Source organism: Xiphias gladius, chromosome 19 (assembly GCF_016859285.1).
Source record: "Xiphias gladius isolate SHS-SW01 ecotype Sanya breed wild chromosome 19, ASM1685928v1, whole genome shotgun sequence".
Lineage (NCBI taxonomy): Eukaryota > Metazoa > Chordata > Actinopteri > Istiophoriformes > Xiphiidae > Xiphias > Xiphias gladius.
The window spans coordinates 22,130,919-22,156,127 of NC_053418.1; the positions used below are offsets into that span (position 1 = coordinate 22,130,919).

At 40.2% G+C, this 25,209-nt stretch overlaps 2 protein-coding genes and 1 long non-coding RNA gene across 20 annotated transcripts in view; 1 reads left to right on the plus strand and 2 right to left on the minus strand.

The window, feature by feature from the left end:
• Positions 1-749: 749 nt before the first annotated feature.
• On the minus strand, positions 750-2,894 carry LOC120805674. Its single transcript, XR_005709585.1, has 3 exons — positions 2,708-2,894; positions 1,070-1,286; positions 750-841 (listed from the first exon to the last, which is right to left on the minus strand). It is a non-coding gene; the product is annotated as an uncharacterized LOC120805674 (long non-coding RNA).
• On the plus strand, positions 2,269-14,428 carry piwil1 (piwi-like RNA-mediated gene silencing 1). Of its 5 annotated transcripts, none has more exons than XM_040156125.1 (21): positions 2,270-2,567; positions 3,181-3,278; positions 4,034-4,136; positions 4,565-4,693; positions 4,801-5,015; positions 5,124-5,245; positions 5,482-5,562; positions 6,307-6,504; positions 7,198-7,306; positions 7,622-7,748; positions 8,103-8,220; positions 8,773-8,887; positions 8,994-9,181; positions 9,596-9,668; positions 9,870-10,070; positions 10,738-10,841; positions 12,371-12,441; positions 12,532-12,685; positions 12,954-13,079; positions 13,157-13,304; positions 13,585-14,428. In XM_040156125.1, exons 2-21 carry the CDS (start codon positions 3,210-3,212, stop codon positions 13,699-13,701), a joined length of 2,568 nt encoding a protein of 855 aa, XP_040012059.1. In that variant the 5' UTR covers positions 2,270-2,567; positions 3,181-3,209; the 3' UTR covers positions 13,702-14,428. The 5 variants fall into 5 exon arrangements, with proteins under 5 accessions (XP_040012063.1, XP_040012059.1, XP_040012060.1 ...); XM_040156126.1 differs by having other exon boundaries at positions 3,185-3,278; XM_040156127.1 differs by lacking the exon at positions 2,270-2,567 and adding an exon at positions 2,727-2,745 and having other exon boundaries at positions 3,185-3,278.
• Positions 14,429-14,530: 102 nt separating this feature from the next.
• rimbp2b (RIMS binding protein 2b) overlaps positions 14,531-25,209 on the minus strand; it is an 85,762-nt gene continuing 75,083 nt past the window's right edge. For 8 of the 14 annotated variants that reach the window (XM_040154753.1, XM_040154752.1, XM_040154751.1 and 5 more), the window contains 8 exons: positions 24,736-24,861; positions 23,166-23,347; positions 22,746-22,914; positions 22,520-22,582; positions 22,132-22,235; positions 20,586-20,657; positions 19,487-19,621; positions 14,531-16,796 (listed from right to left, as the gene is read on the minus strand). In XM_040154753.1, coding sequence (XP_040010687.1) covers positions 16,599-16,796; positions 19,487-19,621; positions 20,586-20,657; positions 22,132-22,235; positions 22,520-22,582; positions 22,746-22,914; positions 23,166-23,347; positions 24,736-24,861 — 1,049 coding nt within the window. In that variant the 3' untranslated portion in view covers positions 14,531-16,598. Of the gene's footprint in view, positions 16,797-19,296; positions 19,622-20,585; positions 20,658-22,131; positions 22,236-22,519; positions 22,583-22,745; positions 22,915-23,165; positions 23,403-24,735; positions 24,862-25,209 lie in introns of those variants that run through there. The other 6 variants (XM_040154759.1, XM_040154757.1, XM_040154760.1 and 3 more) reach the window with 6 other exon arrangements.

The following is a 25,209-nucleotide window of genomic DNA, read 5'->3' on the forward strand; positions in this document are numbered from 1 at the left end:
TACAGTGCACCATCGCTAACAAAGCTGGAAACTGTTATGGTGTTTTCTTCTCCATTAGAGATAGTACACCAGTTTGTTTTAGACTCAACATACTGTATGCTTGGTTTCACTGCTTATTTTCCATGGGCGTTAGAAAACCCATAGTGCAATTGTGTGTGTGTGTGTGTGTGTGTGTGTGTGTGTGTGTGTGTGTGATGCAGTACCTGCTCCCTGTAAGGGGGAACACACTGATGCACAGATGTTTAGGTTCTAGGGCTAGCAAGAGAATAATCTAATTTTCCTAACCTGCTATGATATCATGGCACGGTAGATCCTTATTGTTCAGAGTCCCCTCTTGTTTTGATTTTGCAATCAGGGGTTCAAGCTTCATGGGACCACTGTGATTTATGTAAAACGGAAGCTTTGATCCTGTTGTGTTTTTTACGCTTCAAACAGAAGGTGAGGTTGAATGCTTTGAATATCATACAAATACCATGCATGAACATAGAAGCATGTTCCTGACGATGTTTATGATGATGATGACGGCATCCGTGGCTGTGATGATAATAATGTAACACTGAAGGGTGTGTATTTTGTGAAGGTGCAGCCAGTTTGATTTACTAACTGTGTTGCATGTTTCCTTTCATCAGCTTTGGGCCGTGGTATCTTGCAGAGCATGATTAGCGTAAGCGTGGAATCCACACCGCTGGGGGCTGCAGGGCAAGCTTGAAGCCTGAAGCGCATTCATCAACGTCCCTGGCAGGGTGCACCTTCCTTTCTCAGCCTCACACCGCTCAGCTTGCAAACCTCTCACTAGCCACGTTTTCTTCTTTTTCTCTCACTTTTACTCTCTTTCAATGGCCTTTGTTGAGATAGAGAGATAGCACAGTTTTTGAAGAAAGCTATTCTTGTTTTTTTTTTATCAAAGCTTTTACAGTACTGGACTGTTTATGTCAGATGCATATTGCTCACCATTCCGACGACATAATCTTACAATGTGTGTGTATAATGTTGAACTGGATTTGTGTTTCTGTTGACTCAATTATAGACCAATACATCCTGGTGGATTTCTGTGTCTTAGGGCTCTTACTGTGACGTTCCCTTTTTACCCCATAGTCAAGCTTGATGACACTGATGTCCCTGCCTTTTTCTTCATCTCCCCACAGTCTCCTTCCAGCAGGTAAACAGTGACTGGAGCAGGTCCTCCCAGACTGGTCCCTCAGGTCTGAATCTGTAATCACTCTTAGATCTCAGACATGAAAGACTTACGTACATCTTCCTAAAAAGGCCCTCTGAGGTGCCAAGTTCTGTTTCAAATGGTAGGATGTGGAGAAGAGAAGGAAAGTTTGGGAAGAAATAATAGCTCATTATTAGGTACCTCTTAAAAGGAGTGCATGAGAGGATTGTTTTTGACTTAGTCAACGCATTCTTAACACATTTCTGAATAATTAACTTTTCCATCATGGTCATAAGTTAAAGTTGATAAGAAAGAGAATAATCATCTCTCGACACAAGGCCTTGATAGTCTTGGAGCAAGCCCCCATGTCTTAATTAATTGTATACATCATCATAAAAGGGTCATGAGTACACAGTCAATACTTCATCAGTCATACAGTTTTGGTCTATCAGTCAATACTATTAAGGAAACTCATGGTCACGCTTTATTTTCATTCGTACCCTCAGTCTTAATCAATTTAGGCCTTATTAAGGCGTAAAATGGTCACCTTAAGACTGATTTCTTCAGCATTCATACATTTTAAGATGAAATCTATCTTCACTTAGTTTACCCACTGTTAAAACCTGACATAAACTTGTGTGATGGAAATTTACACAATTTATTTTGAAAATAAGCATGAATAAAAAGCCTTTGAAAAAAGATGATTTATCATAGAATTTGTCTCACAGTGTTCACAAACTAGAAGTCACGGTTCACCCTTTCACTTTACTTCTTGTCTATACATGACTGATTATGATCAATGACAGGAGGTGAAAGCGACATCTTGGGGGATGTTCTTTCTATTATTCTGGTTCACAGCGAGCAGTGGGCTGAAAAGCTCAACAATGTATTTGACAGTTAATTGCTGATTTCTAAAACACCATTAATTGGTGCATCAGAGCTCTGAGTTTGATCAGAGCCAGTGAAGTGTGTGTTGCTAACCCAGCCGGTACGAACGAGTCACTTTATTTACTGTACGAGCTCTGGTGCCATCTAGTGGTCGCAATTCATATCGCACTGTAAAAAAAAAAAAATGCACACACAACAGCACTAAGTTAAACGGATCAGTGCGCTTAAAAAAGTAGTTCTTGGTCTTTTCTGAATAATTCGTTCATCAGTCTTTCTATAACGTCTTTATTAGATTCAATCATTCTGAAAAACTGCAACTTTAATACATAGTGATTCAATATGTACACTGAGGAAGTTTTTAATGAAGGTTCAAAAACAATTACAAGCGTATCGATTTTCTCAGTGAAGAGCCCGAAAGCTACATTGCCGGCAAATTTTTTTTTCTTCTAATCATCGAGGACGCACCTGTGGTGAAGTTTTTATCATCCAAAAACGTAGCAAGTATTAAGAAAATTTTTCAAAGGTGGGTATTCCTGTTAACATTAATACAGCATACATTACAATGACGTTGAATTTTACGAGTGAATCTTATTTCTTTACCAAGTTTAGATGTAATCGAAATTATACCAAATTCAGCATGCCAGTGAGGTCATAGTCTCTTACCTCGTTAATTAGCAAACAACACGGTCCTCTAAGTTAATGTAAGGGCATTGAAACTTAGATACGTTTATCTAACATTAACTAACACACACAAGAACATAATATTTCATTGCCCTACGCTGTAAAAGAAACATGATGTTAGCATGCTATCCTTAGCTAGCCTCAACTTAACCAAGCTGGTTGAGCTCTGGGTGAGTCAATTAACAGGTGCCATTGTATCTGCAAGAGGTTTCAGTTGTAGAGTTTGTATGTGCAACTTAGGCATAGTCATATAACTCGTATAATATGATCAGATTATTTAGATGAAAGGTTTTGTTTGTACAAAACTTAGACACAGTAAATAGTAGTTTTCTTGAGGTTTTTAGTTCTTAGTTTAAGTTGCCGGGAAAGATTGCTTGCCACATCATGTTTATCTCTTAATATGTCCTTGGTTCATTGCTCTTAAATTTGCATTGATGTTGCAAAATTATTTTCAGCTAGTTGTAACATTTGAGACTGTCCGAAAATGACTGGTCGCGCACGAGCAAGATCAAGAGGCAGAGCACGCGGTCAAGAGACTGCGGCACCCGGAGCGGTAAGAGCAGTCTGCACTGAAATCCCTGGGTATTTGTACATAACATTAATCCTATTTATAATGTTATTTAATTGATCCTTGTGTGACTAAAGTATATAGATGACCACTGTTATGAAAAACAGATTGGAGGTGAATGTAAGTTAGGTTGAGGTGCTAGCAATGAAACGTATGGCATAAATAATTATTACTGTTACTGAGGATGATCACAGTACTCACTGTTCTCATCACACGTAGTTTTTTTACAGAAGAATAGGTCTCCATTAAAAACTGGTGACTGGATTGTGATTACCTTGAAACACAGCCCTGTTGCTTCCGTTTTTCATATTTCAAACGGCAAACAATGGCAATTTGTTACCTCGCCCCAGGGGTTTGATATTAAATATTGTCAGGGTCTAGAGATGCTATTCTTTGTTAATCATGTAGTCCCAATGTAAAAATGTAGGGACAAGCTGGCAGAGCCAGGTAAAGAGACACCAATGAACTTATGTAGTGGGCTGCAAAATGCTGAATCAAACCAAGAACAGAATAAGGACAGTTTTGTGTTTGGTGAGCAACCTTTATTGGAATGATAATATTTTGTTTTGTCATTGCTCTAATTCTATTTGATTTGAGGCTGACTTGGAAATCTGTTTGCATATTCAGCTTGATCACACTGAATGTAATGGGAAAGATCCTCAAACTTTCTTACCGTGAAAAGAATGGATTATTTCCTTAAAACTGTATTCCCAAATCTCTACCTTTTTTCTTTCTTGAAGAGCCAGGCTCAAGAGCCTGCACCAACAGCTGTCCCTCCTACAGAGGGGGAGCTGGTCGGTAGAGGGAGGCAGAAAGGAGCTCCAGGACCATTTTCCGCAGAAGGTACAGTCAAACCCAAAATTGTGATACTTCTTTTATTAAGTCAAATGGTCTTGACTGTTTCTTTCTTTTAAAAGTCTGCGTGGAAATACAAATAAACAATTAAACAATTGCAATTATGAATGCACTGTCTTTCCCACATTTACCATACCTTCTGCAAAGCAAAGTTAACCATGGTAAAGAGTGCTTTGCTATGGAATTGGGTTTAAACCATGGTATTAAATAAATATAAAGATATAATAGAGAATAGGCGCACACTGGACTTGTGGGGTATGTACTGTAAATTTAAATGCCTGAAACATTGCCTCTACCTATTGTATGATGTGTGTGAACTACTCCTGCTCTCATACAGTGCTTTACATTTTTTAAGTTTGATTTTTGCACCGTAATGTCTGAAACCTGGTCTTGACAGTCTTAATTTCTTTAATTAGCTGTACTGCAGATTTCAGCTGGATTTCAGCAGGTGAAGCTGGGAGAAAGAGGTGGACGCCACCGGGATTTTCATGATGCAGGAATTAACACCAGGCAGGCTATGGAGCATGTTAAGGAATCAAAGTCTGGTCAGTCATCATTTGAAATTAATGTGCAGAAATACATTCAGCAAATGTGCATTTTATAATTGGAGAGGATAATAGATTACTCCTTAGAATGGTTTGTACTTCTTTAGGAACAACTGGATCAGCCATTCAGTTGACAGCCAACTTCTTCCGCATCCTGTCCCGCCCTCAGTGGGTTCTGTATCAGTACCATGTGGACTTCAAACCGCCGATGGAGTCTCGTCGGCTGAGATCTGCCCTCCTCTTCCAGCACGAGGAAGAGCTTGGCTCAGCACGGAGTTTTGATGGAGCTCTGCTCTTTCTGCCTCTCAGACTGCATAGCAAAGTACTCTAATAAATCCCTGCTGCGGTCAGCCACACACCACAACAGTGATAATAGTGATAGAGTGATGAGTTTTCTCCCTTGTACAAAAATGTCTCCCCTTGCGTTTAGGAGACTGTGCTCCATAGCGAAACAAGGAATGGGGAGAAGGTTCAGATAACTGTCACACTGACAAATGAACTGCCACCCACATCACCAGTGTGTATTCAGTTTTACAACATCATATTCAGAAGGCAAGTTTTCCAGTTCCCAGTTTTCCAGTTTCCAGTTCTGTTTAAAATAAGTGATGCAAAGTAAGGACTGAAATGAGTAATGTATCAGTCAAAGAAGCAATTCTCCAATAATTGGATTTACTTATCAGTGCACTTATGGCTGTTGCATGTACAAATGGAAGGAAATCATTACATTAATGACAAAAGCTTAGATACCCATACAGTTTGCCAAACATGATGTTATTTCGTTTCTACAGGATCTTGAGAATTCTCAACATGCAGCAGATTGGACGCAACTACTACAACCCCAGTGATCCGCTCAACATCCCACAGCATCGGTAAATTAATTTTCTTCACTATTGTTTTCCTTTTTATACAGCACCATCACACTCAAAGAACGCATTAAGATTTTATTAAGTTTTTTTGTTTTTTTTTTTTTTTCTGCTTTTATGTGATCGCCTCCACAGGTGTCTAAATAAGCTTTTGATTCTCAAACAAGAAAACTAATGACAGTGGTATACAGCATTTTAAATGACATGCCTTTTTTTTTTTTCTTTTTTCTTTTTTCTTACTGCATGACGCCATTCTTTGAAATACACACACTGCGGTAGAGTAATTCACAACTAAGAATTGGCACTGCAGATTCGCTCTTTTCCAACCTTGGCCTTAATAAAAGGCAACTTTGTCTTCACCAGCTTAAAAAAAAAAAAAAAAAGTCTTTAAATGTATTTTATTTGTACAGTCAGATAACTGTTATTAAAAAATAACTAAGTAATATAGATAACTTATAAATTCTTATTGCTTTCTAAAAGGTGAAATGAACTGAGCTCCTGCTTCTATATATTGTGTAAGAGATGCAGTCTATGAAACCTGAAGGTTAGCTATCTTCTTAGTAGTAGAAAATAAGATATGAATGACTATCCCTTACTATGAGTTTTTGAGTTTGTAAAGAGTTAAATCCAGGTAGAAGCCATAGCAGAGTTCAGTTACCTTAGGTAGTGTTGATGTGCAATATTCAATGGTGGAAAACCACTTTCCATTAGATTAGAGATGAAAAACGATGATCCTGTCCTTTATTTCAGCCTGACAATCTGGCCGGGTTACACCACCACCATCTTGGAATACGAGTCATCGATCATGCTGTGTACTGACGTGAGCCACAAAGTGCTGCGTAGTGAGACTGTCCTTGACTTTATGGCCAACCTGAGGCAGCAGTGTGGAACTCAACGCTTCCCTGAGATCTGCACTAAGGAGCTTGTTGGACTCATAGTCCTTACCAAGTAGACTTCACATTTCACACACAAACATTTGTATTCAAGTGAAGGTTCTAAAACTTTGTAAAACTGGGCTTGGAAGTCATGTTTTATCATCCCAGCAAATACACCAGTGTCAAAGCACCTCAGTGTAACTTTAACTCTGGGCTGACCCAAGTGCCTCGAAGCTTTGAAGCCTCTGCTGTTGCCATGGTAATCAGCATCCAAATCAGTATTCAAATGCTGCAGGGTTTGTTTTATTATATACGTATAACCACAAAAATCCCAAATAGTCCATGGAATAAGAAATGGTTATCCAAAATTACTCACTGTGCGTCAACATTGTTATTAATTATTCTCATAAAATCATTTAATCTTAGTGATAGTTTTGTGTCTGGAATAACTTCCACAATTGTGAAGATGACCCCTAAAAGACGAGTGCCAGGTATGTCAAAGGAGACTGGCATATTACAAATCTGCAAAGAGTTCGGCGAATCAACTGAAAAATGTAAGTAAGAGTTTAGCTGTCTTGCAGAACTCCCCTCCAGCCCCCCTACCCTCCCCAGCTTTGAATATTCACTGGTAATTCTCACCATTGCTTCGAAGCCCCAAAAATATCTTTGGGTCAGCCCTGACCTTAACCATTTTGATATAATATCTGTGCTGTTCCTTTAATCTTTTTTTTTTTTTTTTTTTTTTTTTTTTTTTTTCAATTTTCAGGTACAATAACAAAACCTACAGGATTGATGACATTGCATGGGATCACACTCCTAACAACACATTCAAGAGGGGAGACACAGATATTTCCTTCAAGAACTACTACAGGACTGTAGGTGTCATGCACTCAACACAATTTTTCGTATAACTGGGAAAATACTTGACACACACCCTCTGAACAGATGCATATAGATAACTGAAACACACAAATATAAGTAATAAAGCAGATCATGTATCTAAAGGACTCAGATTGGGATTGGACAAAAAGTATGAAACATTGAAAATTTAGATTCATAAAAGACAAGTGTTGCTAATTAACACTTAGGTGTACTCTTTTAAGGAGAGTAAACCTAAGTGTTAATTAGCCTCACTCAAAGACCACCTCTGTTCCATTACACACTCAAATATTTATACTTTTTGTTCTAAGCAATATGGCCTAGACATCACTGATGGGAACCAGGTGCTGCTGATCAGCCATGTAAAGAAGATGGGTCTTGCTGGAGCTCCTCCTCCAGGCCCGGCCATGCTCATCCCAGAGCTGTGCTACCTTACAGGTTAAAGCTTTATTCTGTAGTGTTTCGCTCTAATTTCTGCTTTAACATGTCAACATTTTAGACATTTATTGGTCAGCCTTTAGCATCTTAGTTTTATTAAATGTATATTATAAGGAGCTCATTTTAAAAGCAGAAACCTTTGTTGGCCAACAAGTCAATCAAAAACAAAAGACTTTCAAAACTGAGACTTAAAGACACCAGTCAAAAGCATAAAGGATTCTGAAAACCCTGTGTGACTGTTGGTGACAACGGTTAATTGCGGCAAAATTTTCTTAGTTTTTTTTAGACGTCATAGATAGTAAACTATAATCATTAAGTGAAATTTGTCAGACGTTTTGTCAATGTGTTTGACAGGGCTGACTGATAAGATGCGAGCTGACTTCAACATCATGAAGGACTTGAGTGCCCACACCAGACTGACCCCAGAGCAGAGAGAGGGACGCCTTAACAGATTTGTCACTAATATACAGAAGTAGGTGATAGTCAGTGTGTCACTGAGTTAACCATGTTCTTTCTGTGTACTCATTGTCAAAAGTCTTGCAAGCATCCATTTACATTAATTGAGATCTGACCAAACTAGACACACATTGTAGCAGCAGCAGCTTCATGCTATCATCCGCATCAGTATTCATGGCCAGCCAGCTGAATAGGTCAAATCAACACAATGTAGCATAGCTATGCTTTCAAGGCCTTGAAAATCCCAGTTACTCCTCATCAGCGCTTACAGTGGAGAAGTTGTACAAATCACATATGCTATTTGTCAAATGTTAACATTGACTTGGTCACAAAATACTTTTTCCTGCCGATTTAAATACTGCAATTTATTTAAATATTTATATTTATCTTTCAGTTGATCATGAAGGCTCTCCATCGTTTTCCCCAAAAAGTTTTGTTCACCTCAGTAGTTTGTGTAATTAGTCTGTTCATATGCACAGAAGTTTGAATAGCAATTTTTACTGTCTACCACATACCACAGGTAGTATAATCCCAGGCTTTGACTTAAATCCTGAAAATTATTTCATAGGAATGCTGACGCACAGGCAGAGCTCGATAAGTGGGGACTCAACTTCGATAAGCAACTCCTAAATCTGACTGGCAGAGTCCTCCCAGGGGAGAGGATTTTCCAGGGATCAAGATCGGTATATTATGCTTCCGGTTACATAAATGTGTTCTGTTGAATTAATTAAATTTATTTATTTATATGATCTTAATTTAGAGATTAACATAAATATCTTTATCACCTAGTATGAGTATAACCCCTGGGCAGCTGACTGGTCCAAAGAGATGCGTGTGGTGCCTCTGATCAGCTCTCCTCCGTTGGATAACTGGCTTATGTTTTACACCCGTCGTAACACCAATGAAGCCCAGTCCCTCCTGCAGGCTCTCAACAAAGTCTCAGGTCCACTCGGTATCCGCATACAAAGAGCCGTCATGTGAGTTCTAGCACAAGTATAATGAACCAAACAGCCAAAAAAAAAAAAAAAGTTATTTATGGTGGTCAAAAGGGTGGCAGAAAACTTTGAATTTTATGTAGTTTTATTTATTTATTTATTTTCCTCCCTTCAGGAAGAAAGTAATTTGTGAGCATGACAGTTATCATTTACTTAATCTATGGATACATATAAATATAATCGTGTAACACTTGGAAACAGCTTTTCTAATTTATCAGAATGTCAATTGAATTTTTAACTTAGAATTGGAAGTTCAATATTTTTTTACGATTTGTTAACTTAATAGTCAGTGTGTTGTTGCCTAACTAAAGAAATTGCCAAGTTGGTATCACTCAGTCCTCAACTGGGTGCTTATGCTTATGCCGTTTAATTATGCAAGCTGTCCTTTTTATTCAGGATCGAGTACGAGGCTCATCAGGAGTCTCTCCTCAGAGCCCTGCAGCACAATGTTGGACCCCAAACACAGATGGTTAGTGACTACATATGTAATAGATAAACACAGAAAAGCTGATCACATTTATTCTTTTAACTTTTGTTTCTTACTTAGTTGTTGCTGTGACATTCCTTGTGAGCCATGGATAAACTTCATGTTTGCATTGGTGTGTGTGTTGAGGCATAGTGCTCTGTTAACAAAGCAGTACGAGACCTTCCAGTGTTTTCTGTTTGTCAGGTGGTGGTGGTCCTCCCTAGCAGCAGGAAGGACAAGTATGACAGCATCAAGAAGTACCTTTGTGTGGACTGCCCCACTCCCAGCCAGTGTGTGGTGTCCCGTACCCTTAGTCGACCACAGGCACTTATGACTGTAGCTACCAAGATTGCACTGCAGATGGCTTGCAAGATGGGAGGAGAGCTCTGGAGCGTAGAAATCCCTGTAAGTCATTAAGTCATCAGTATTTTGTACATTAAAGGAAATAAAAGTCAAGCTTAACAAGAATTAAGTAGTAATTGAATAGATTTGGACTGTCAGAAGTTGTTTTAGAGCAGATAGAGAATGAAACTGGTACCTTGTAATGTCACAGTTTCACATTTAAACAAGACAATAAACAGGATGTCACAAGGAGTTGAATCAGTTTTGGGCCCTGATCAGGTTTGTTTATTGGCATATATGGGTCTGGTTGCACAAAGGCTTAGACAAATAGACAATGCTCCATGTGTCCTCACAGTGGCAAGAAATTCTTTTCGGGCTCGTTTGCCGTCTTCACTTTATCTTGTTTTGAAGGTTTCATGCCTTTTACTGTCACATATAATATGTATAAATGTGACATTTGTCTACTTTCTCTTTCTGATTTAGGTTTGTATTGTGGATGTTAATCATAGTGTTTGTACCCATATGTTACTCATAAGGTTTCCCCACAGGTCTAGGTTAGTGAATTTATTCTGTAACTCCTTGAAATTAAGTGTGTCCGAGGCTGAAGAACTTCCATGACAGTGTTTGAGTCATTTTAAAGGGTAAGGTTGGGGAAAAACCACGTCTACTAATGGGAAGTAATGAGGAATGCAGACATTGTACTGCTAACTTGTCCCACCTCTTTGTGCAGCTCAAACAACTGATGATTGTGGGCATTGACTGCTACCATGATACTACTGCTGGGAAAAGGTCCATTGGAGCTCTGGTGGCCAGCCTCAACCAGAGCATGAGCAGGTTAGTATCTACAACAGACAGGCAGCTGTATGTCATGAAGGGCTGAGTGCTGACAGTTTTTACTTTACCTTGTTCTACAGTCTGAATTAGGTTGTGCTTGACGTGCACAGGTCTGCATTACAGTTGTTACAGCTGTGGCTGAAATTATTGGCACCCCTGAATTTTAAGTACAGGATTTAGAATATCATAAGAAATAAATGCAAATTAACCTATTTGTATAATCAAAAAATGTCCAAGGTTACTGAACAAAAGAAAATAAAAATAAAAACTTGGTAAATAGTGAAAAAATACGAACACAAAATGTACCAGAGACACGATTAGTGGCAATCTTCACTAATATTTGGTTGCAGAACCTTTAACATTGGCAGCCTCTTAATGTTACTTGTAGCAATCGAGATGCTTCTTGCATCAGCTGATAGTGTCTGCCACTCTTCCACTGCTATGTGTTCAAGCTTTTAAGTTTGCAGGGGTCATTTTTGCAATGGCAGATTTAAGCTCTCTCCAAAGGATTTCAACAAGATTTTGGTCAGGACTCATTGCTGGCCAGTTTAAAACAGTCCATCTCTTCCTTTTCAACCATTCTTTTGTGCTGCTGGATGTGGGCTTTAGGTCGCTGTTCTGCTGAAAGACCCGAGACCTTCGCCTCAAACCTGGTTTTCTGATATACTGGGTAACACATTTTTCTCTAAAATCCCTTGGTATTCTTCTGATTTCTTCACTCCTTTGATACATTTGGTGCCTCCTGTACCAGAGACAGAAAAGCAGCCCCACAGCTTGATACAAGCTCCACCATGTTTTAATGTGGGCAGGGTCTTTTTTTCCTTATTGGCTTCATTTCATCGCCTATAAACAAACTGCTGCACTGCATTCCTAAAGAGCTCTGCTTTGGTTTCATCTGTCCATAGAACATTATCCCAGAAAGACTGCGTTACGCAAGTTTTTCACAAACATTAGTTTTGCCTTTTTGTGCTTTCTTTCAATAGTGATGTCCTCCTTGGCCTTTGCCCATACTCATTGAGTTTCTTCTTAGCACCACGTCCTAGAGGCGTCTTGAAAGTTTTAGGACTGTGAAATTTCTTGATAACATTACAAACTGTTGAAACAGGGATTTCAAGATCTTTGTGAATTTCCTCGTAGCCTTTGGAATTTTAATGTTTTTTGATAATAGCATTTCTGATGCTCTCAGACAGCTCTTCTCTTCAATGTGAAAATGAAACTGGAAACAATCAGCCCCTTTTTTATGCAGTAAAACCATCCTTCATTTGTTAATTAAGGTCATGTGAACACTGAAACTGAAGCGCAAGTGGTCCAAATGCGGTCGAATAATTTATTATTTCACCATAGGAAAGTTTCTCAATATTCTGATTATACAAAATTGAATAATTTACATAGATTTCTGAAGATATTCTGAATTCCGTACTTAAAATACAGGGGTAATTTCAGCCAGGACTGTATTTTGGTGACCTCCCAGTCTTTGATTTAGTGCAATAGTACATATAGTTTGTGATATTTTCCATTTCTTTGTCAAGGTGGTTCTCAAAGTGTGTGCTGCAGCACAAAGGTCAGGAAATCATGGACGGACTGAAAATGGCCTTAAGTGGCAAGTTGCTTTCCTTAATTTAACATTTTTCAATTTTAATTTACACAGTAATTCTCTCAAGAGTCTCAGAATAACTTATTTGTTTTCCAGCTGCACTGAAAGACTATCTGAAGTTCAACAACTGCCTGCCTTCACGCATCATTGTGTACCGAGATGGAGTGGGAGACGGCCAGCTGCACAGCGTGGTTAACTATGAGGTTTCACAGATAATGCACTCCATCCAGTCCATGGGGCATGACTACAAGTGAGTTTTTCATGTTGAAAGTTTTCCTCTTTAAAGGCTGCTTCACTTTGGATATTTTAACAAACAGCTTCTAAGTGAATGATTTGTGAATGACATTGAGAACAGCATGTGCTGAAACACAAGGAATATTATTAACTGATCAACTGATTGACTGTGGTTTGAATGTGATTGAGTTGGTTAGTTCACACACCAAAACAACTTGAACAAAGCTGAAATTATCCTGTAAATTCACAGTTTTTGATGCAGCCTCTCCATCTGCTCGTCGTAGGCCCAAGCTGAGCGTGGTGGTGGTGAAGAAGCGCATCAGCAGCAGGTTCTTTGCCCGCATCAGTGGCAAAGTGTCAAACCCTCCCCCAGGCACCATCATTGACTCAGATGTCACCCGTCCTGAGTGGTATGTTTCTGAGCTGCTCTTGCATCTTTTCATTTATGTATTTAGTCGGATTGGTTAATTGTTGCAACCTTTGTCAGGTATGACTTCTACATTGTGAGCCAGGCTGTCCGCACTGGAAGTGTCTCGCCAACCCACTACAATGTTGTGTACGACACCAGTGGACTGAAACCTGATCATATGCAGCGTCTTACCTACAAGCTGTGCCACATGTACTATAACTGGCAGGTAGACTGGCTTTGAAATCACTGTGTTAATACTGTACATTTGTTTCTTCCTGGATGGCTGTACTCATATGGTTTCTCCACGGATCAGGGGAAATTTTGCAATTACAACTTTGAAATTTATAAGAGCGGGTGTACTGAAAAAAGTTCCTCTCCTCGAATTTGTGAAGAATAACTGACGAAAACCAACATAATTTACCCCAAATTAATAGTCGTAAAGGTCAAGGAGTGATTTTGAAATCATACAGAATATGCTGTACTTTTTTCCTCTGTTTGGGCTTCAGGGGATCATCCGAGTGCCTGCTCCCTGCCAGTATGCCCACAAGTTGGCTTTCCTTGTGGGTCAGAGCATCCACCGGGAGCCCAATGTGCAACTGGACGACCTTCTATTCTACCTGTAAGGATAAAGATGAACAATTTGCTCGGCTCTGACTAACATTTCCTTGGAAAGAACATCATTTATGTGAACTTTAGTCAGAAAAGCTCTCTTCCGTTGAAGTTAAGTTTTGAAGATGCCGGGAGTTATGCATTGCTAGCATCGGATTGAGTCAGATAGCCCTGTGTATGAAGTTACGCAGTTTAAGAGGTTTATGTTACATATTTAAGTCTAATGTAAAGACAAAGCCCGAATTCAGAGGTCAAAAGCCTGCAGGTGCTAAAATGATAAACAGGCACCTTGTTCTGTTTGAAATACACTTGAGGTTCACATGATAATGTGGATGAAGATGTTAAGAGTGAAACGGCACAAGTAACTTGATCTGCGAGTTAATCCAGGCAGTTTCCCAAATTGGAAATATTTGAAAGACTACATGTCATGATTGTTTTGTCACTCAGAGCTACAGAACCAATATAAGTTGATGTGGTTTTTGCCTTTTTCAGTAAGAGAATATCTAAGCAAAGTAGTCTTTTCATAGGGGAATCTAGAGGAGTTGTTTACCTGTTTATTATACAAGTAAGGCTCACGTGATTTGTAGATTGGTTATAGGATTGGCTGTCATCCATACCGGGGAGGAAAGATGTGCTGAAATTTCAAGTTGTTAGGACCTAGAAGTTGACCCATGAGTCTTATTACTAAGAACTGTTAATTGCTTTGTTGCAAATGGTTTGAATAAACATTTTTGTGTGGTATATGTAATTTCTGTGTTTTAAAGTTAAATAAGACATGCAACCATTACAAAATATCAAATTTATTTAATTTTTTTTTTAGAAAATATTGCACATGCACACCCACACAATAATCAATAACCATCAATATAGGCTGATAATTCTTATCATAAAGCTAGCACACAATTGCAGACTTTTAAACAATATGGTCTTCAAGACACCATGGGGAAAGCTTGCACTGTTTGATTATAAAGTTAAATGTACAAAAAAGGCAGTTTGAAAATCAAGTATAAACATTTAAAAACAATTTTACAAATGGACAAAGTACAAAAACAGCAACAGTCACTCAAAATGAATAGAAGCAATGTCTGAGGACATGGTCCATAAATAGGAAAAGATGTACATCAGGTTACCTTAGGTTAACGTGGCTGTTCGGCCGAGAATTGTACAGAAAGTATTACAGAATGTTTTGCATACATTCCTTTTTGGCAGTTTCAGTTCAACTCTAGTATATAGAAAGGCTAATTTTAAAATGAGGATGAAATGGAAAACAGAACGGTGTGAGGGGATAAAGGTGGACTGTTTCATTTCACGCACAGAGACGGACATCTGCACAATCCTTTTGGGCAGCTTTAAAAATACATTGGCTTTCAATTCAGCATACATTCACTACTCTACATTAAGGTGTAGATATATATATATATATTGATATACAGTACTTGTATCTTGCACCAACATAACTTGGGACACACTGAACAGGCATCAATGACAGATTGGCTTGAATTGACATTTCGTTCTAATAGATTTGGGGTTAGAAGGGTAGACGGGCAGCGTAGAGGTAGCTTTGTGTCTCACTGTTAACTGCTGTGAAAGGAGTCAAACTTAGTCTCCCAGTGAGGCCCATAAGTGTTACATCTTATCAATCAACTGCAGTACAACAAAAGGACATTGTTTGCTGATGCCGTATCACAGATTATTTACTTCTATTTGTTCTTTAATCCATGTAGTTATTGTTTTAAATCAGATGTGCATCAGTGTGGCATCAAAAACTGAACTCGAATAAAGATAACGTCCCTTCATTTTCTCAGTAGCCCCAGAATTTAGTTATGCAGGGAGAATTTTCGCCCTTTCGAATGATCCAATTTCCAAGGAATATTTCTGAAATTTAAAATTTTCTTAACTATGGATGAGGGACTTTGTAAACACAGGAGTCTTGAACGTTACGTGTAATCTGGTGCTATGGAAATCACGAGTCACACAATACCCTGCACGTCACAAGTCAAGATTAACATCTGCAAACCGATCTTGTGTTATGAAATAACATAAATTAATAGTAGGCATGGAACTGCACGCTCTACTGGACAAAGTACTAACCATTGTGCGATTATAAGGCAAATACATGAAGGTTGGCTCTACTAGGCATTTCCATTCAGGCTCATTTTACTGCAGAGACCCTGTAGTAGGAACAGGATGTGCTTGTTTTTAAGTGTCGCGTGTGTGTGTTTGTGTTTGGGGGGGCACTTTCCGCTATTAGTTTTTGTAATAGGGCAGAACAGTAGGAATTAATTCTGCTGACTTGTCACATTAAACTGTACAGCAACTGTGCCACGCTGGGTTAAAGTACTGCATGTTCCAGGTTCCATACTGAGCCCATCACATCGCAAGCGCTCTCACGGGGTCAGGAGGGAATGTGCTGAAGTAAAGCATGCAAACCTCTCATACAATTTATGCGACTGGCTATCTCGAACAAGCTCGAGTCGAGGCCCTCCAAGTCCATCTTTTTCCTCCGACCCAAAATGGACTCCAAGGTTTAACTGAGCCCTCATTGTTTGAATGATATTCTGATTTCTGAACCCAGAGACACTGGTCGGACTCATAATGTGGTGTATTTAGTGTCTGTCTATAGCAAAACTTCATCAGCAAGAGACTCGGAGGTAAGGTAGTCAAAACTGCATCGGCCGACACCGTGAGGTCTCAGGACCATAATATGAAATGTGTTGTTGAAAATATGTAGCTGATACCGTTAACAAAATACAGGTATTTTAGTATACAACAGATGTACAAGAATAAAGCATTTGCTAAGCTAACAAATGCCACCTGTCCACTGTATGATATTTTGATTTTTTTTTTCTTTTCTTTTTTTTTTTTAAACACTACAAGGAAGTGGATGACACTCTTCTAGTATGTCAAGAAATTATTTTACAGCGACAAGTCTTTGAAATAGTTTCTTCCCTTTGGAGAGCAGTCCCTTTTTCTTTTTGGAGGAGTACATGTCCAGTGGGGCCCTGATGGGACTGCCGGGCCCCACGGTGGCAGGGCCAGAGCCAGGGATGTGTGGACGCACTGTGGGAGACGCTGCTCTTCTGGGCGGACCCGATTTTTCCAGTGGAACCTAATGGGAGACCCGTAAGGGACAGTTGAGGGTGTTAAAAATCCAGCCGTCTCTCACACCTCAGTCACTACTCCCCTCCTCTTAAGTCCTTTCTGTCTCAGCAGGGCCACCATAGCTCTGAAGTCTACCTCCCTGGATGTAGTCTTGTGCACTCAGGTACAGACACACACACACACACACACACACCCTCCCTCCTCCCCGCCTCCCCCTCCCCCCCTGTCAGGTAGAAACTGTTTTTTATGAGGCTGCTATGAATACGCTACAACAACAACAACAACAACAACAGAATGTAAGTATGACATTCACTAACTTTCACATCAATATAAGGTGACAACATTTTCCCAACAATGACTATCAAAGGCAAGGGCAGTTCCTCTCACATCAACAGATACATTTGCATTTTGGGACAAGTGGGACATATTTATATCACATTCACTTTCCTTCCTCTTCAATATATAGATATTTACTGATACAACTGGGTAACAGAGAAACTACTAGTCACTATTCCTTTTCTGTAATCATGAGCTAAAAGGCTCCTTTGAATTGCACTTTGGGAAATCAGGGTTGAAGATTGCATTTCTATAGAGGTGATATTTCTATATACAGCTTGTGTGACTCGAATTTACACACCATACAGAACATGTAACATATCAAAATCATTCTGCTGCATTTAGTATTTTAATATGCTGATCTTAAAGCGAGACTATGTCACTTTTGAGAAAACAAAACATTCTTCCACTTACAAATTCTCAACAAACAAAACACAGCCTTTGTCAATTCACCACACTCGGGGGGCCTTGTTGCTACAGCCTCACTTGGTTTGGTATGACGTGCAGTGGCTTATGTTTGTCCGTGTTAGCAAACTTTAGGTCAGTGTTGCTGTACAACCGACATTAGTGAGTCAGTGTCCTCACTTTATGATTCTTCTCCACTTGTGCTACTGTTACATTAACTTCGCATGAAGGAAGTGCAGCCATTTCACATTGCCCCATAATTATCATTTGTAACCACAGTGGACGCTGCTCAGCAAAAGATGCACAGTCTCACTCTAAATCAGTAACTATTATTTTGCAATCTAATCAACAGTTCATCTTGATTCACAAAATAGGAAGTGATTTGAAAACCAAAATGCTAGCTGATTTGACCAAAATTTGTTTTTTAGATTTCATAACTGTATTTCTTTCTACCGTTTCACATCACTCTTTACATACAAGAAAATGGGTCCTAAATTTGGCTGGAGGCTTACGCTACAACTGTACAACCAAATCAACACTTTGCGCTTTTCTTTGGGTTTCTGCATAGAGTTGCCAGATTTTCTGTAATTCCTTTCTAGGATGCAGCATGTCACACCGTACTGAAAGAAGGCTAAGTGTGAGCAGTACTGTTCATTTTAACTGAAATGTTCAATTATTGCAGGTGACCGTGCAACAATGGCCTTTTAGCTTACCATGAGTTACAGCAGGAGACTTTTTGCAGGAGACGGACATTGTCATGTACAACACTCAGAGAAACAACTGAAGATACCATACTTCTTGTCTAATGCATTGGCTATGGTTACTGTCTCCTGCCAACAAACGATATTGAGTGTTTTGGAGGAACAAAGAAGTTTCCTAAAAACTACCTAAAGGCATAGCAGCTCTAAAGGAATATCATACAAAGTACACATGTTGCATACCAGAAACTAAGGGTACCCATGTCATCTGCATTAGACGAGGGGAGCGTAATCTTGGTATCCTCAGTTGCTCACTTACGTGACGGAAACAGAGCCTTTAAGGTGTGAAATGAACACTCTTCTTCTGTTTTGCCAAGCGGGTGAGGAAAAGAAATAAAAAAAAAAAATATGGTGATGGCATTTCAATATAGTTTGCACTATGACAATGGCAAATTAGAACACAAGGAAAGAAATATCTGATGACACCTATTAATATTTCAACAATTGCATTATTTCTTTACCACAAAAATAACATCACATTTTTACAATTAGTAAATAATTACTTCTGAAATTATTCTCTGATGGCAACATAGGCTAAGTGACCTTTGCGTGCTACTTTTTACAGGAAAGCAATATACAAAACAAGGCGTTCAGGAGCTGATACAAAAGTTGGACTACACTAGACTTATCTTTATATAAAATGTTCAAGAATTCATGCATCTGGACTATAGGGCATGCTGGGCTACAGACTTCATAGTTCATCTTTCAGTACAACAAAACTATTTACTCTATTAGAAATTATTTGAGATCAAACACAGAATATATTCATGAAGCATCTGTCAGAATGCTATATACGCATGTGCAAAAAGTGTTCACTGCTGTTTTCAAGACATGACAGAACAAGTATAAAGTCACAGGAGCGTCTCCCCTTCATTTTACTCTCATTGAGAATGCTTTATGAATACAATATACCCATGTATTATACAATGCAGAACTTCCCCTCTTTAACAGCAGTAAACATGAAAAATAAAAGTACCTCTGTCCAGTATTAGTCTTAAAGTTTTATAGTTTTTTTTTTTTTTTTTTTTCATCAGATCTTAGACATCTATATATTTACAGTGTAATGCTCCAAAGTCAGAAATCCCATTGTACTTTGATCAATGAGACACACACGCACAGACACGAAACTAAAGGAGATAGAGGGAACTGAAAAGAGTAAATGGATGACAGAGGGCTAGTACTGCGAAGGAGCATGTACCCTTTTGGTCTTTATCCGTGCTGGATTGTCCTGGGGGAATCGAGATGGTGTTTCAGTGAGAAAAACCTCTACATCATCAGGCACTTCTTCTAGAAAGTTGGAAGGAACAAGTCCTTTGTGTCCATTGAGCTCGCCCTGTGGAGTACATGACAACAGTGAGACTCCCTCTGCCGCACCTACCTTTGGGTGTTACCCGGAGTTAAACCATAGAAATTCACTATCAAAGGCGCAGCAGAGTTGAGAAATGCGAGAAACTGCAGAAATTCTTTCTCCCGTGGCTACTTTACCATCAACTAAGCCCCGCCCCCCTTAGTTACCGTTGCTACCCCTTGTCAAGCTTTCCATTCTTGCACAGCACATCTGCAGTTTACTCAAAATTATTAGTCGTTTTTAAAAGATTGGGTCCTTGATTTCAGACAGAGGTAGGCAAGGCAGGCTTCTCATTTCTAGCTGGTGACCACTGATTTTATTGTTTGACATGAGAGTTGTCGCTAGCTGGGTTTATCATCTGTGGCTAGCTTGTTAATTAAGCTGACACTGGCCTCATGATTTGGTTGACTGAGCTGCTGCCTGTTTAACGTTTCCAGCTGACTCACTTTGAAAAATAAAGACCTTTTAAAAGGGGTCTTGAAGAATACAGCTTTAAGAGCTTTGACAGATTCATATCGCTTCATTGTTGCTATTCGGCATAAAACACCACTTCATATTTGCCAAATTCATCTGAACTTGACCCGGAATCTGAAAACTGCGGAATGTATTAGCAGAGTTCCATGAAGCATAATTCAGCATGCCATTATCAGAGCACACAGCAGACTTTTAAGCTTGGTGATTGGCTGTTTCCTACAGGAATGCTCCTTAGGACATCATTTTCTTTCTTAAGCATTTGCTCATCCTTTGTACTGATGATTCAATACAGAGAATTTCGACAATTTCCACTGACAATGGTAGCACACAAACTGTAAGTCACGTCAAGTCAAGGTGTGTTTTTAACGTAAAGCCACACCTACTGTAGTTCACCTCTAAGGATGCACCGTGCTCCAAAAAGCCAGAAAAAAACTGAAACGGATGATCAGCAGACATGGGGATGTTTAGTACTTACATAGTAAAAACCATCCTCATCTATTTCACCAAAAACTGTGATGACGTCACCGGCACAGAAGGTCAGTTCAGCCTGTCAAAGAAGAAAGAGTCTTGAGATACATTTGGTTTGTTGTACTTTTGTTCTTGTTTTCAGCAGTGTAAGTGCACCAAAGACTTTCCAAAACATCAAATCTACTGGGGTTGGATGAGTTTGAAATGCTGTGCTTCCTTCTCCAAATCAATGTGATGCATCTCAAACACGAGTGTCAATTCAGTCTCAGCAGATGGACTGTTGCAACTGTAAATGCATCAAATGTTGGAAAACTGTGAAGACAGGATTGCAACACAGTGGGCACATGTCTCCTACGGGTTTCTTGAGAACACACAAAGCAAACACAGCATATGTACAGTATGTAGGAGACAGGTCGACACAAAAGACCAAACCGAGGAGGGGAGATGCTGGCTCAGACAATGCATGAAGGGCTGTATTCATGAGCACCAGGGACAGAGGGCTGTGGCCCATCATCTGAAGCCCATCTCCTTATCTGCACTCCGACAAATGGGGGAGGAAACACACACAGAGCAGACAGTACCATACCCTCCTCGCCCTCACTCACCTCCTCGGTCAGTCTGCTGCCCTCATACTGTGTCGGTGGTGGGTGCCAATAGAAAGGTGAGAGTAAGTGAAACCGGGGGAAGGGCCCAAAAAAAAAAAACAAAAAAAAAAAAAACAGCACGGGAAAGTACTTTCAATCCTCCAGCTAACACAGTGCTAACTAACTCCTCATTCAACCTCACCTGTGTACATCCTGCTCTCACTCCAACGTAAATGAATATTTTGAAATTGTCAGATCAAGAGTTAAAGAAGAAGCTAGATACCACTCTCATATCTGCCCAGTCAATATAAGGCTCCTACTTAATGACACCTTGTATTTTGTAAAAAAAACACAGTGAAAAAAATGACAATTTGTGGATTTACAGACTTTATGTACCAGACTATTTCTTGGCTAGTTGCAGTCAATTCCTGGAATCTTGTCATCACCATGAGGTTGCCAGGTAATGCCACATTTACATGTTATCATTGAGACTGTAATTATGTGTCTGTAGCTCTGTTCATGTCAGCCTCGGAGTTATAATTCTAAGTTGTAAATATTGGGAATTTCTAACAGCGACAATACCTCCCAAGCGGTGAGGTGTCGACAAACCGCTGGCAAAATGGCTGCAAATCCACATTAGCTGACTGTTTTACAATTAATTTCTACTTGGTTTAACCTGTTAACGAACCACTCCAAAACATAACACCACACAAGTAGCTAATTTTCTGCCGACATCGTGTGAATGCAGCATGGCCTATTTTACACTCACTCAGTCAAGATATAATCTGTTAACTGGTCAGATTTAGAGGTGCTGAACTTCAAAATGACAAAAAGATTATCCTTATCTCACTGCCTTTGCTCCTGAAAATGTTTTGTGCTTCAACTGCTTTTATGCATTTGTTAACATGATGATGGTGACAGAGAATGGTCAAGACACAGTGGAGAGCTGGAGCTACAGGAGGACAGTACCTCTACATCAACGTTAGGGGAGCTCTCTCTGGGGTCGTAGTCATACAGAGCTACCATTCTCCGAGTTGACATCGGGTGTTGACGGCCACTCCGCCTGTTCCTCTCTGTGAAGAAGAAAAGTAATAAAGACAGACACGAAGACAAGACTAATATAAAAAACTTCACTGAAGGATGCGATGATCAGTGACGATACGTAATAGTCTTGCAAGTCCAACAATCTTTGCAATATGCGATCATCGGGATTTCAAAGTAAACTATTTCCGTGGTGGTAGTTAGGGAATTCTTAGCGACAGTAAATATAGTTCACGGATGAATAAGGATTATGAGGGGTGAGAAAAAGCAGTTAAAATGAAGCAGAGAGCAGAAGAGCATGTCACTGGACACAGACCTCTCTTGGACTTTCTGGACCTGCGATTTATTGAGCGGCCATCTTTGAAACGGTCACAGTTCACTTCACAGGAAGGCAGAAAAACATAATTAAGTGGGAAGAGTAGAGGAAAGGAGAAATGTGTCAGTAAAAGACAATTTAGTAGAACATACAGAAAGACATAAAGGATATAAGGTCAAAGTAAAAAAGAAGTTAAAGGGGTACTGCAGGGAAAATGATGTCTCACCTAACTTCTCCACAGGAGTGTTGAGTGGCAGGAAGCCCTGTTTGAGGAGCTGGTCCATCATCTCGTCATCCTCTGTTTGGATCTCAGAGACCATGTTACAGGGGATCAGACCCACTCGTTCTCGAATTTCCGCCCTGTAGAAGCCATCCGTATCTTTATTCCCAAACACCTAAAGGAACAACAAAGTGTCAGGGGAAGACGCCCAGCTAGAAACAAAAGGACAGATACCATGAAACCTGCAACTACAATTGGCAGAGATTACTATTTATGTGTATTAGCTCAGACAGCATTCTAGCGTAGGTGACTTTACACAAATAAGAGACAAATGAGAAGTCTATCGTAATTTTCCTCGTTGGTTTTTTGGTTAGGCATGAAGCACATGCATCTCAGTATAGTGGTGTCTAAGAATCAAGCCACCACCTTGATGATCTGGCCCTCCTTGAATGGCAGCTCCTCATCAGCCGCATCGGGGTTGGGAGACATGGACAGGGGGTCATAGTCAAACAGAGCCACAAACACGCGGGTCAGCTCCTCTGGCTCTGATTCCTCATAGTAATCCGGGGAACGCCGCCCCCGCCCGTGCCTGCGACCGCCATAGCCGTCTGAAACATAGAGGAGGCCTCTGCTGCTACTACCAGCCTTATACAGCCACGCTGGCTGTAGAGGCAATGAGAGCAGAAGATGTCTCTTTGTTAGGGCTGACAGGGGAGAAGGTGATGAGATTCATGTGTGAAAAAAGAGCCAGAGATCGAAAACGATAATTATACTCTTAGTTTTAGTCTCTCTCACTTTGAAAACGATACTTCTGTTGTGTTCACGCACTAAAAGCAAAGGATGTTTTTACAATAAAGGCTCGGTACAATCGGAGAACAGTAGGGTTCTTCGTTCACACATCTCTCCTTGCTGGCGTGACACTCACTAAACATCATCAAACACAGCACAACACAGCACAGACAGGAAACGCGTGTCAAGCAGTTTTTGGGGTGCAAGGGAAACTGAATGACTGTGCACACCAGGAGGACACAAGTAACACTATGCTATTGTTCATTGCTGTTTCACTGCCTTATCTCACAGAGGCTGATTAACATGCATGCTTTGCTGGGACTGGACATGTGGAGGAGAGCATTCCTACATCAAATGCAGGTGTAATGTCATGCTTTTAGGCCACATCTGGTCACAATGTGCAGCAAAAAAGGGAAAATGAGGCATGTTCTCAGGGGAGATAACACATCAAATACACTAGCAGTTGCTGGCAACACTTATCAGGGACAGTGAGGGGGAAGGGATGAACCTGATATCAGTTCCCCCATGCTTATCATGGATTACCATGTTAAATGTTTCATTGGCAGATTGTAAGTCTGAATAATGGCTCAGAGATATAGCAACCGATACCAACGAAGCAACTGAGATATGCTTTTTGGAAGATGTAAAATGTGCTTCAACGGTGTACAACATGTTTGATTTTGATGGCAGCAGAGTAAATGAATGTGTAACCGAGTGATACCAACAAGGCGAGAATGCACTCTCTCTTCCCGTAATGTGTCTTTCCTTCTCACTTTATTGTAAACAGGTCATGCAAAATTAACAAAGGAAACAGGCTGCCGGCTCATAGAGTCAGGAGAAGGAAAAGAAGAGGTGGCAGAAAAGGTAAGGAAGAGGAGGGCAGGCTAAGTTGTGGTGGGGTGGGAGAGTGGCCAGGTTATGGAGGGTGACTGGGAAGAGTGGGTGGTTTGGGGTTTCTTGGGATTGAAGGTGTAGGAGTACATACAGGGAAAGGATTTTCATTCTCCAGCAACGGCAAAACTGGCCAGTCTTGTCTTCCCCCGTCAGCTTTATTCAGCTAAGCTAAGCTAAACTAAACAAAGCAGTTAACTGTCCAGCACAAAACAAAGACCACCATTATATCACTGCATGGTTCAAGAACGATTCTTGGCCTTTTCTGGCATTGTTAAGGTGAATTATCATCTTGGAGAGAAGCTGCATCACATACCATATTGATCCTCTGAGGACATAGATCGCCATATCCTGCGCCGAGCTACACTGCCATAGTAAACATCCTCCTTGACGGGTGAGAGGTTCCCCTCACTCCCCTCACTGTTACTGTCCATGGTGATCTCTACAGAAGACACCAATCACAACGTTACGGTCAGAGATCCCCAACACACACACTCTGCTCCACCCCATGGCCCATTCACTCATGCTGAGACAGTAGGATGATGAGGTTGCCCTGAGGTGGGGGGTGTACAAGGCAACAGGTTTCACTCTGGAGTCACTGGGTGTAAAACAGCAATGCTTTCACTGTTGCGGGCAGGTCAAATTGGGTGGTCATGTAAACATGTTAACCCAATGTAAACGCAGGCATAGGGAGTGTATCTGGGATAACTTTCCTGCAAACCTGCATGTGAACATTTGGCGAATCCAGCTCATGAGGATGGACAGCTACAGGGTGTGCAAACACCCCACA

What these genes read in the sequence shown, in the direction of transcription:
- piwil1 (XM_040156125.1), top strand. Translation starts at nt 3,210, where the DNA reads ATGACTGGTCGCGCACGAGCAAGATCAAGAGGCAGAGCACGCGGTCAA. An exon ending in CTCAACATCCCACAGCATCG is followed by an intron (nt 5,563 to 6,306) that starts GTAAATTAATTT and finishes CCTTTATTTCAG; the next exon opens with CCTGACAATCTGGCCGGGTT. An exon ending in AGAGCTGTGCTACCTTACAG is followed by an intron (nt 7,749 to 8,102) that starts GTTAAAGCTTTA and finishes TGTGTTTGACAG; the next exon opens with GGCTGACTGATAAGATGCGA.